The 12,532-nt window shown below is 39.7% G+C and overlaps 1 protein-coding gene across 9 annotated transcripts in view; it reads left to right on the top strand.

The window, feature by feature from the left end:
• The window catches only part of tjp1a (tight junction protein 1a), a 222,131-nt gene that overhangs the window by 144,462 nt on the left and 65,137 nt on the right, over positions 1–12,532 (top strand). For all 9 annotated transcript variants that reach the window (XM_080216273.1, XM_080216272.1, XM_080216271.1 and 6 more), the window contains 6 exons: positions 2,590–2,714; positions 3,530–3,632; positions 5,034–5,325; positions 8,529–8,632; positions 10,177–10,345; positions 11,173–11,320. In XM_080216273.1, coding sequence (XP_080072399.1) covers positions 2,590–2,714; positions 3,530–3,632; positions 5,034–5,325; positions 8,529–8,632; positions 10,177–10,345; positions 11,173–11,320 — 941 coding nt within the window. The remainder of the gene's footprint in view (positions 1–2,589; positions 2,715–3,529; positions 3,633–5,033; positions 5,326–8,528; positions 8,633–10,176; positions 10,346–11,172; positions 11,321–12,532) is intronic.

The raw sequence follows: 12,532 nt of genomic DNA, 5'->3' as shown, positions 1-12,532 counted from the left end.
GTTATTTGAAGGTACGCTACAGAATGAAAATAGAAAATGCCGGAAAATCTCAGCAGATCTGACAGCATCTGTGGGGAGACAATAGAGCCAATGTTTCAAGTCTAGATGACCCTTTGTCGGAGACAGACCCATTTTATGGATTGAGCAATTGCTGCTCACAAGGACAGCACTGTTGCAATTCCTACATATGTGCTACACACAAGGTGATATCTTCACAATGAGGAGAGTTTGAGAGATTTGGATCATTGTGATGCCAGAATGGTGAGACAGTTAATCAACATTTGGATGAAGACTTGGTACTTGAAGGGTGCTTGTGGAGCCATGCTCCACCAAAGACTCGATATTTAGGAGGAGAGAAGTTTGGCAATATAATAAGCATGGCTTGAGAAATGATTCTTACCGTAAGAATTGGTAACTTCCTTATGCTTCATTTAGGGTTATTGTGATTTGGTGCTTCTCAAAATCTATGAATTGTCACTTCTACGATTCTTCCATTAACTGACATATATTCACGTTATTGATTTGAAATATTAGCCTCAATGCAAAGATCTTGGGCTGATTTGATGACTACTGTATGCTGTTGTTGAGTAAGTTCCATTGAATGTACTTGTTCCATGGATGGTGTTTGGTGGAGTGGAAGTGGTTTAAAGGTAGATCAGTGGGAGGAAGGACATCTAACTGAACATGCTGGTTTGTAATTCTTTGTTTAGAATAACAGCACTTTCATAGCCTACTTCTGCTGACTGGCCAGAATGTTTTCACTGGATATTCAGATTGGTTATATTTGAGCCCCTCTGTATTCTCTGCAATCAATTCAATAACGAGTGACTTGGCGTTTTCATCCTTCAGTAATTTGTTGAAACGTTCTGGTTAGCCTGATTTATTAGGGGAGATGTTTGGAGTTTTTTGGCTCAGTGGTTGTGCTGCAATGATTTCAAAAACTTTCAACTCCAGAATCTTACTCCCATTTCTACCTGGGCATCCTTCAGATGTTTAAAGAGAGTTAATATGGTCATTAATTATTCATTGGTGTAGCTTGGACTTTGCTTTCATTTCTATTGTGAATGCTGCTAAAAGTATTCCACTTTTATTTATTCTCGTTCCTTTGTCAGAATGCCACCCTGGCAGCTCTGAGGTTTGGGTGCTTTCTAAACTGTGAGTTTCATAAGTTGCTGCAAAATAGCTGCTTGAGGTGCGTTATCGTGGGAATTTTAACACTTAGGGGACCATTGCAACATATAATTGAAGGAGTAGTCAATCTAGCATTTATTTATCAAAGCAATACTTTCTTGTCTTTGCCAATGCTGACTTGCACTCTTAGAAGGAGAGCTTTGTCCTAATTTGGACAGGAAAATGCAGCAGATTCTGGAGAAATCCTGACTTCAGACTTCTAGACATGCATCATTGCATGGTCAAGGGGAGAACTGGAACTACAAGATATCTGATGATCTACTGCATCTTATTGTACACCCCAATATGTATTAAAATGGGAGAAGTTCAGGAGATCTGATATTCTGCATTCTTGGATGAACTGGAATAGCTTCAATTGTTGATTCAAGTCCAAAGTAGAATTTTTGACACATTTTATACTTCAGACTCTGCATGGTCTCTACAGAAAGGTATTATTGAGACCGAGTCTTGGTGTTTTTGTCTTGTTTAACATCGTTAATTCATTTTTGTTTTTTTTTTAAACCTTGACCTACCTCAAACACTGTTTTGGTTTTCCAAATGTAAAGACGTGTTCAATTGTTTTCTACCAGTGTTTGAAATGTTTGACCTACTTCTGGATGCATGTGCAGTGGAATGAATTGCAGCGCTCTCAATTAGTATGGCGACTACAGATTTGATTGAAAGATCATGCCACTTTGGAAAACTGAACTTAATTTTTAACTAACACATGTTTTGCCACATTTATGGCAACAGTGCAAAACAGGAAAATAGTTTTTGAATCTTGCTAGTGTGGTTGTATGGTGTTGAACTCAACCGTGGATATTTCACTGCCATTTTGCCAGGTGGAAGCATTGGCTTCCACCTCTCAACAGATTAGCAGGAAAAAATGAGAATGCAGTGAGGGTAGCCAGTGCTCGGGTGCTGTGTTACTATAATCCAAATTGAATAAGCAATCCTACGAGAACACCATGTGTTCCGGTGCTTGTTTTTCTTTTCCCTCTCAAGTTCTGTCAGACAATATATTTTGCCACTGATTCTTTCTGGCAATTTAAGTCATATTACTCTGAGTAAGGGATGGTAAAAAAGTGAAAGAGATGGGAGGGAGCACAATGTTTGCACAACTGAACGTTACTAAATGAAAGCCCACCTGAAAAGGCAGTGAAAAAAGGCATGGTGATGTTTCAGATATTGTAGTGCATCTAAGGCAACAGCCTTAGATTAGCCACCCCTATCAACAAAGTAATATAGCAAAATGGTTGTTTATTTAGCGTTTCCAGTAAGATTACAAATAATTGCAGGCATATAAAAAATACTTGGATTAATTGATGAGGTGAACATTTTGTAGCTTGTGTATTTTCATTTGGTTTCTCATCTTGGTTACACACAATAAGTAATTTGTAGCTGTAAATTTAACTTTAGGCTCCTGGATTTGGATTTGGAATTGCAATATCAGGAGGGAAAGATAATCCACACTTTCAGAGTGGAGAAACTTCAATTGTAATTTCAGATGTTTTGAAAGGAGGCCCCGCTGAAGGATTGCTGCAGTAAGTACACAACTCTTATTCCATCTCTCCTACCACCCGATGAATTTTTGTTGCCTCATTATTAGAATAATGTAAAGGTACATTAAAGATGTATCTTTAATGAGACATCACTAAAGATGCGATGTATCATTACACTTTTAACTGCGTTTTCTTCTTTCATAATTTATGTTCTCCCCCTCCCCAGAACCCTTTTATACAAGTGCTTGACCGTTAAATTATAGATTAGTGAATCAGGAGAGGTATTTAAGCACATATGGTCAGATGAAGTTCAGAAAATCTACTGAAGACTAACTTCTGCTCATCAAATATCTGGAGAAATGGAGTATTCTGCATTATGACCATGTGTTGTTATCTTGGATTGTATATGATTAAAACTCCTATTAATGATATTAGCTGCAATAACTATTCAAGGGAATGTTTGGGTTGGAATGAGAATAAATAACAATACTGCGCAGGAACAGGCCCTTCGACCCTCCAAGGCTGTGCCCATTGTAATGCCCTAACCAAACTGAAAAGAAAGTACTGCCCTTAGAGCATCCTCTTGTAAGAGAGCTTTTGTTTCATCCATGAATGCTAAATTGCCTCATTTAACTTAAATATAACTGAAGACTTGCAGTGAATGAAATGAAGGTTGGCCATGAAAAGCGCAACGTTAAAAACGTTTTTTCAGTTTATACAAGTAATCAAAAATTCTGCAATTGCACGCACATAGAAAACCAAAGGAAGTAGATTATATTCATGCTCATCTACATAATGATTTGTTACCAAAGAGAGCGCTAGTATTTGGATCACTTCCCCTTCTGTTTCTTTCACAGCGAGAATGATCGGGTTGCAATGGTTAACGGAGTTTCAATGGATAACGTGGAACATGCTTTTGCTGTCCAACAGCTACGGAAAAGTGGAAAAAATGCAAAGATTGTAAGTGAAAGTACAATATTTAATCTGTCAGACAAATCTAGTGAGAGCTTCACCGCATTTAAAAGATAATGCGAATGAACATGGAACAAGATTAGACCCATCTGCTAATGTGTATGTTTTTTCATTAATTTATAAGGATTGTAGGTCGTAAAATTGGGGTTATTTTGTTACCCCATTGTCAGCTGCTAAATCCAAAATAAAATGCAAGACTGATGATGATTTTCCGAGGACATCTTTATTTAACAGTTCTGTTTCCACAGATAATATGGAAAGGCACGGATCATGCATAGTCCCCAGTACTAGGTAAAGCCAGTTGGAAGAAATTCCTATATGTTACACTGCAATTCTACCAAGCATTAAACTTGAACAAGAAATGAGTTTAGTTCTCTTTGAAACAAGATGAAAACAAAAGTCAGCAATGTAGAGTATCTGTAAAGAGGAAAGCTAGGTTAGCATTTGAAATGTAGACTTTTGTCAGAACTGCTCTTTTTATCTTTTTCAACCGTGCTGTTGGAATGGTCTGGTACTGAGATTTGTAATGCTACCTTTGTGAGTAAGGATTTGCTTGTACACTATTGTTAACTTCTTTTTGTTAAAACTAAGAAGTTCAACTGCACCCATCTATTGCACTGATATGTGAACTGCTTGATAATGCTACTCATCACAGTCCAATGCAGCTTATTTTTCATTCGGTGTTTTTCAGATTTCAGACTGCCTGAACTGAAGAGCATTCCATTTCCCAGTACGAAAACCGAGCCACATAACATAGTAGGCAGTTGAAAAGCACAAATGGTCAAACATTGTGATTTTCTCCCTCCTCAACTCCAGAGGAAAAAATGTTAAATTATGCAGAGAATCCAATCTGTTCCATTATAATGATGAGGAACGTTTTAAATTAAAGAGCAAAATTGCATATATATAGTATGTTTTACTACCTCAGAGCATCACAAAATGAAACATTTTTGAAGTGTACGCTCTAGAAATATAGGAGAAACAGCTCTTGATTTACACACTGAGATCCCACAAACAGCAGTCAGTTAAACAATTACATCTAATTTTAGGTTTCTGTTGAGGGATAGATGTCGGTTAGAGCACCAGGGAGAACTTCTCTGCTGTTATTCGAATACTGGTCATGGAACCTTTTACACTCATCTGAGAGAGCGTATGGGGCATCAATTTAACAGCTCAGTCAAAAGACAGCAGAGAGCAAGACAACACTCCCTTGGTACTGATCATTTCATCAGATTTTTGGAGTGGGACTTAAATCCACAGTCTTCTGACTGAGTTGAGAGAACCATCCACTGAACAGCAGCTATAAGGATTTGAATGGAAATCAGTTAAAATGGGAAAAGTAAGAACTTTTATTTTGATAACTGATGCTTTAGTTTTTGATGCTTTCAGACAATCAGGAGAAAACGAAAAATTCAGATGCCGGTATCGAGACCAGAGCCAGATCGCCAGCCTATTTCAGAGCCTGAGGATGATAGTTATGAGGAAGAGGAACTCTATGATCGTAAAAGTGGACGGAGTGGGCCGAGTCCTTATAGTGGGAGGAGGAGTGAGAGAAGCATTGGAAGAAGGGAGGATAGCCGAGAAAGAAGCTTGTCACCAAGATCAGAGCGAAGATCGGTATCGTCGAATCTGCCACCAAAACCTATTAAAGTAACATTAGTGAAATCAAGGAAAAGTGAAGGTATGTGGTTTATCAGGAAAATATCAATGGCTGCATAACTATCCTAACTTGTATTTTGAGGCTTAACAATTTAGAAGGTCTTGCGTGTTATTCAGAGACATTGGTCACTTAGCAAAACAAAATAAAACTTTAATATAGTCATCAAACTGATCATTAGACAGGATGTGCCTTGTGGCTATATGTTTAACGGTTCTGTTGATATACTGAACGTAATATGTTTTGAAAATGTACCATTTGTACTGTTACTTGAGCTAAAATTATAACTATCCTTCAGAGCTCTGAGATGAACACAATTGGAGCAAGAGGGAGAAATCATGGTTGGCTGTTTCTGATCGAGTAACCATTGCTGAAAAATATTTTTATGTGACAGATGTCAGCAGTATTCTGCTTGGCTTGTTTCCCTACACAGTTAAATCTAATCAGCACTCCTCGTCATATATGTGAATGCCCAGCTTGACAGTATTAAAATGTAACTGGTGCCCTAGAACCAATTCCCTGTTATTGCATTCTTGACAGCAGTGCATTGGATGGTGTGGGTAGGAAAGCTGGATATGCTAGCTGAATTTATAAAGTGATCGGATTTAGTAATCTAATCTGTAGGACAAGGCTGGCAGAGTCGATCTGGAATTTTTGAGAGGGAAAATTCAATTGAGCATGCGAAATGCTTGTATCAAACATGTAATTGTCACAAAATTACATGTTATAAAAATTAATGAATGATCTACTTTTATAATACAGTGCTGCAGGGAATGTGTCTGTAAACAGACCCAGTCAGGGTGGAATGATATTATAGAATCCCTCCTGTGCAGAATGATGCACCGAGTCTGCACCGACTCTCTGATAGAGCACTTTATATTCAGGCCCTTTTCCCTGCTCTTCCCTGTAAACCCACATGTTTCCCATGGCAATTCCATCTAACCTTCACATCTCGGGACTCTAAGGGGCAGTTTAGCCTGGCCAGTCCATCTAACCAGCGCATCTTTGGACTGTTGAAGAAAACTGGAGCACCCGGAGGAAACCCGTGTGCAGACAGGAAGAATGAGCAAACTCCACGCAGTCATCCAAGGCCAGAATTGAACCCAGGTCCCTGGAGCTGTGAGGCAGCAGTGCTAACCACGATGCCACCCTGATTCTATTAAATTAATGTCAGAGTTTTCATTTATCGTCTTTTAGAACAGGAATTCTTTCATTTTCTATGGAGCTTGATAGTGCAATTACATTGAAAATAAAAGCTCTTCCTGGATACAGGGCTATGCTTTGTGGTGGTCAACTTGCTTTCTGATGTAGATGATACAGTTTTTTATGGTTTACTACTTTGCCTTTGGGAGCATAATAATGCCAAAAGGACTCAGGCCACACAGCTGATCATGGCTGTTGCTCATGTGGAGCTAGTTTGACATTGGTAAGCATCGCATGTGGCAGTGAAAATGTCAAGAGCGTAAATTTGAATTTAGTGCCTGAGTTTGCAATTATTGAGTAAATACACACTCTCTTTCATCTATTGTGAAGAGTTTCCGCTCTGGTTACCATCTCATCACATAATGGAAATGATATCTATACAAATGTATGCCTTGAGTGTGTTGTTGCACATTGCTGTCTCTGAGATCTATGCTAATCAGTTAGACAGTTGGCAGGGATCAATCTATGGCTCAGATTCAGTATTATCCTTCAAAACGGGAATGTTTAAATTGAAATAATGATTTAAGAAGTGTCACTAAAACATTAACCAAGTTAAAGTCCTGAATCTACTCCCACCCAGTGTTCCTGTAAAAGGAGGCACACACCCAGAGCTGTTCTGGATTTACATGGCATTTTAAAAATTGAACTGTTTAGCCTGAGATCAGTTAATCCTTGGTTTCTTGCCCACCTTTCTCTATGTTTCTTGTATAGAAGTTGGCACCTTGCTCTGATATAGTTCAATGGAAACCAGTTGTTTTTGGATGACTTAAAGGGTTCAGTGTTTGTATGAGCTTTTGTGGTGAGTTAGGACAGCTGATTACTATTAGAGCAACCTAATCAAAATAATTTGACCTTTCCCAATCATCCTGAGCATTCCCTGAGACCCAGTTCTTCATGGTTGTAATGCTACGTGGGTATATTAAAACTGGAAGAGTGACTCAGGATCCAAGGTCTTGTGATTAACTTGAAGTCGCCTGGTCCTCCATTAATGTGGTAGATGAACAGAATTGTGAATGTATCTAACATGATGTGGAGATGCCAGCATAGGACTGTGGTAGGCACAGTAAGAAGTCTCACAATACCAGGTTAAAGTCCAACAGGCTTACTTGGCAGCACAAGCTTTTGGAGTCTCACTCCTCCATCAGGTGAGTGCATTTGGGAGACCGTGCAGACGCTATGACAACAGATGGATGAACACTGCTCGACAATCAGCCGGCAGGAGTGTTCCCTTCCAGTCGGCAAACACTTCAGTCACAGGCATTCAGCCTCTGATCTTCGGGTAAACGTTCTCCAAGGCGGCCTCCATGACACATGACAACGCAGAATCACTGAGCAGAAACTGATGGCCAAATTCTGCATATGAGGACGGCTTCAACCGGGATCTTGGGTTCATGTCACATTATCTGTAACCTCCACAACTTGGGCTTGCAAAATCTCACTAACTGCCTGGCTGGAGATAATTCACAGCTCTTTAACCTGTGCTTAACCCTCTCTCCACTCACATTGTCTGTACCTTTGAGCTAATTACCTGTAAAGACTCACATTCCAACTATTATCTTGTAAATTGAGTTTGTGTCTGTATATGTTCTGTTTGTGAACACAAGTCCTCACTCACCTGAAGGAGTGAGACTCTGAAAGCTTGTGCTGCCAAATAAACCTGTTGGACTTTAACCTGGTGTTGTGAGACTTCTTACTGAACATATCGAACAGACCGATTGGAGATGTAGACATTGATTACTGAATAATTGAAACTGTGTTAACACTTGCAAGAGCAAGTGTCCACCTCTTAAGGTCATCATGATATGCATCCAGTTAATAAAAAATGAGCATCAAGTATGAAATAGAATGTGAGTAAATCTGAACCAGTGAAGAGAATTTAGTGGTAATATCTACATAAATTGGATTTTGATTGCATGTGCTTGGAAGCTATTTGAAGAGTTTTTGTACATGCATCCTGTTCTATGGAACAAAATTTAAGTTATTATTTAATGTCAGTTTTTTTAAATTGCTGTGTCGTTTTTCAGAGTATGGTCTGCGATTGGCAAGCCATATTTTTGTAAAGGAGATCTCATCAGAAGGTTTGGCTGCTAAGGATGGCAACATCCATGAAGGAGATGTAGTATTGAAGGTTAGTGACTTTCGACTATTATCTTAAAAACTTGAATATGCCCCTCCCCTTCACATTGGACACCCAACTTGAAGTTGCAGAATGCATCTTCTACTCAGTGTTATACTGGATCCTTCCTGCTTACTGTTCTTTCCAATAAATGCAACTGTTCACTTGGCATTGTCAGTCTCGTGACAACTTCAGTTTCCCAAGAGTGCCTTTCAGGTGAGAAAATATTTAAATATGCATCCTTTAAGGAATTCAGCACCCTTACTGTTTATAGAACACTTGAAGCAAAGCTCATAGGCAGTCTTAATGGCTCCATGAGTTTATTTCGCATGTAGCTCAGTCTTGCAGATCAGGCAAGCCTGGTGTTCCATTTTTGGTGGATGAGTTAGTTGATAGCTGGGCAGCAGGAGGGAAACTGAAATGTGCCTCGGTTCCTGTGTTAAGGAGGGAAAATATGAGCCATTCCCTAATTGCATGCAAGTATGGGCATTGAATCCAATTCTATTCTACGTACAGTCAAATAGTTTGCGACCACTCGCTGTCCTTCCTCATAGGTGAAAAATGGCTACTTGAGCAAGATGCTGGAGGATCACAGAAATTTGTGGAATTCTGAGGCCAGCTGAGTCCATGAGAGTACGGAGGGAAAAAACTAATGCAAGCAATATTTCTTAAGAATATGTTGGAATTGACATTCACTTGAACATGCTGAAAGTCATACAGCTATGAGTTCAGTATGGAAGTCGTATGTGCTTTTGAGCCTGTAGACCTCATTACAATCTTGGTTCAAACATGGATAAAAGAGCTGAACTCTGGGGATGAGGTGAGAGTGACTGCTCTTGACATCAAGGCAGCACTTGACCGAGCATAGCAGCATAGCCCCTAACAAACCCTGGTTTCAGTGGCAATTATGGGGAAAACCCTTTGCTGGTTGGAGCTATACCTACCAAAAAGGAAGATGGTTGTGGTTGTGGAGGTCAAGCACCTTAGTTCCAGGATATCAGTGCACATTTTCCTCAGGGTAATGTCCTTGGCCCTGCTATCTCCGTTTGCTTCATCAATTACCTCCTTTCCATTATAAGGTCAGAAGTGGAGATGTTTGCTGATGACTGTACAATGTTCAGCACCATTTGCAGCTGCTCAGGCACTGAAGCAGTCCATGTCCAAACGCAGCAAGACCTGAACAATATCCAGCCTTGACATTTCGTGCAAAATATCATGATTGAGTTAAATGACTCTGGCACAATGGTGTGATGGTTTGTTACATTAATTGGCAAATGCTTTTGTAATTTTAACTCCATTTAAACAATCCTAGTGTTAGACAGGTTATTGTAGTGCTGTAATTGAAGTTGGCATTGCTGCACTCAGAGAATACTGATAAGGAAGAAAATGTTTGCTGTACATGTCCGGAGAGCAAAGAAAACGTTAGCACTGTTTTAATTTCTTGTGCATAAAGAAAGTTATTGTCCTACTCTGACTGCTGCCTTCAGATAAGGGTTGTGCTATTTGTAGTCAGGCACCAGATTCTTCCTTATTGTGATTCATTTGTTCCATTACAGATCAATGGCACTGTGACAGAAAACATGTCATTGGGCGATGCAAAGAAACTAATTGAAAGGTCGAAGGGTAAGCTTAAAATGGTGGTCCAGAGAGATGAGAGAGCCACTCTCCTTAATGTGCCTGATTTGGATGACAGCATTCCTTCTGCAAATGCTTCTGAAAGAGACGGTGAGTGTTTGATCCAGTAGTCTTTCAAGGATATGATTGTTAGTTCCCTACCTTTCAGGCTTTGAATACAAGTTACACATTAAGTAGAAACTGAATGCATTAACATAGATGCTAATCAGGCGATAAGAGGTTGGGTAGGCTTGGGTAGTTTTAATTGAAGCAGAAGATTGAGGGGTGACCTGATTAAGGTGTACAAGGTCATGAGGGACATGGACAAAGTGGATAAGGAACAACTGTTCCCCTTATTTGAAGGGTTGGTCACAAAGAGACATAGGTTCAAGGTGAGGGGCAGGAGATTTGGGGGAATGCAAGGAAAACATTTTTTACCCAGGGGGTGGTGACAGCCTGGAATGCGTTGCCTGGGAGGCTGGTAGAGAGGAATTGCCTCACGTGCTTTTAAAAAGTACCTGGATCAGCACTTGGCATGTCATAGCATTCAGGGCTATGGGCGGTGTGCTGGTAAATGGGATGAGGTGGGAAGTCAGGTGTTTGTTGCATGTTGGTGCAGACTCGATGGGCGAAGGACCTTTTATGATTCTATGAAACTGAGCGTGCAGTGGGAAATCTATCATTGACTTTTACTGCCAGCTTTAATTGATAAGCCAGCCATGGAAGCAAACACACTCGAGTTCAGATTGTTCTCTTAGGGAATTGAACAATTGCAGTGTGCTCCACATGTTGATACTTAAGAAGGTGACTTCTTAATATTCTGCCGTGCACGATGTTATATTTGTATATATGAACAGATTCACATATTTGTGAATCAGTAAATAGTTGATTTGTATTTTTGCAATTTATTATTCAGTAACCTTTGGGTTTTTTATTAGATATTTCAGAAATTCATTCATTAGTATCTGATCATTCCAACCGTTCAAACGAGAGGCCACGGCTCCTCGGTTGCTCACATTCCCCTGATAAACGCTCAGACTGGTCTGACCATTCACGCCATTCTCCCCAGCCGATCAGCAATGGGAGGTAAGCATTTACTCTTTCTCAAAGGAATTGCATTTCGAGGCCTGCACTGCAGTTGGATGTATTTACTTTGCCACCTTTGCTTGCACTAGTATTTCTGACTGGTTAAATGAAATAACCATCAAGAACTATGTAACAAATCTGTCTCTAATGTAAACATCTAGAGTTACTCGTCTATTTGCACATTCCACAACTGATTAGGGAAAATAGTACCTTTGTTTTGGCTGTAGGGTCAGAGAACTTAAAGTTCAGAATGGGGCAATTTGCCTTACTGAGCTTGTGCCATCTCCGGTTTGTTGATGGCTATTTTGTTTTTATTTTCTGAATATTGTGAATGTTGTTCTGAAACAACCCCTGCCCCATAATTGATGCTATTTTTCGGGCCTGGCGCTGCAGGCCCAGGAAGAACTTCAAGCAGTGTGTAATCTTGGTGAAGGGAGGTGCCAATGTCTTAAAATAATTTGTAATTTAAAGGCTTGTGTCAAAATATTTAAGGACTGTGAGAACATTACTGGGCCTTTAGAACGTGTGTGTGCGCTTAGTTTTGTAAAGCTAAGTAGGATTAAATGATGGGCAGTAAATAGACAAGAGGCAGCTGAGAGACGCAATTGCATGTAACTTATAGGCCTCCCTACATCAAATTCAGTGTGCAATATCAGGTTCCAGAAGTTGGTGTACCAGATCTTGAAGAGTAACTGTTTTCAGGTTTCTGAAGCTGCCTTCTGTTCCTGGCAAATTTAAGTTTGTCACCTGGTCTAAGCTCCCGGACAGCAAATTTTGCTCTAATTGCCCCATAGTTTTTTGTCTCCCTAGCATGTAAATTAATTTTTCACCCTGTAGAAAGTGCTAAGTTTGAAATCTTGAACAATGCTAGATATTGATTGCTTCAGTTTCCTGCCTTTGTTTAGGCTGTAGCTGTTAGTAAGGTTTGTTGCCTAAGCACAGAAGAGTGCATTATTTTTGGCAATGTTATTCAGGGTGACATCAAGCACAAAGAATGAGTGGAAATTGAGATGTACATTGTTTAGTGGAATGTTACAGAATGCAGTCTTGCTGGCATTTCAGGTTATTGTTCAAGTGGTGAATAGCATTTTCTATGATGCATCTACTGAAGAAGTAAATAGTGCTGTTAGCATCGGGTATAGAGTTACCGTGTCGAGACTGTGCATATGCAGTACGATATGTAGCAGCAGCCATGTTGTTGTGTAAGTGATA

This window comes from Carcharhinus amblyrhynchos, chromosome 32 (assembly GCF_965287045.1).
Source record: "Carcharhinus amblyrhynchos chromosome 32, sCarAmb.v2.hapA, whole genome shotgun sequence".
NCBI classification, from domain to species: domain Eukaryota; kingdom Metazoa; phylum Chordata; class Chondrichthyes; order Carcharhiniformes; family Carcharhinidae; genus Carcharhinus; species Carcharhinus amblyrhynchos.
Note: the sequence above shows the minus strand (reverse complement) of the source record. Positions and strands in the feature narration are given on the sequence as shown.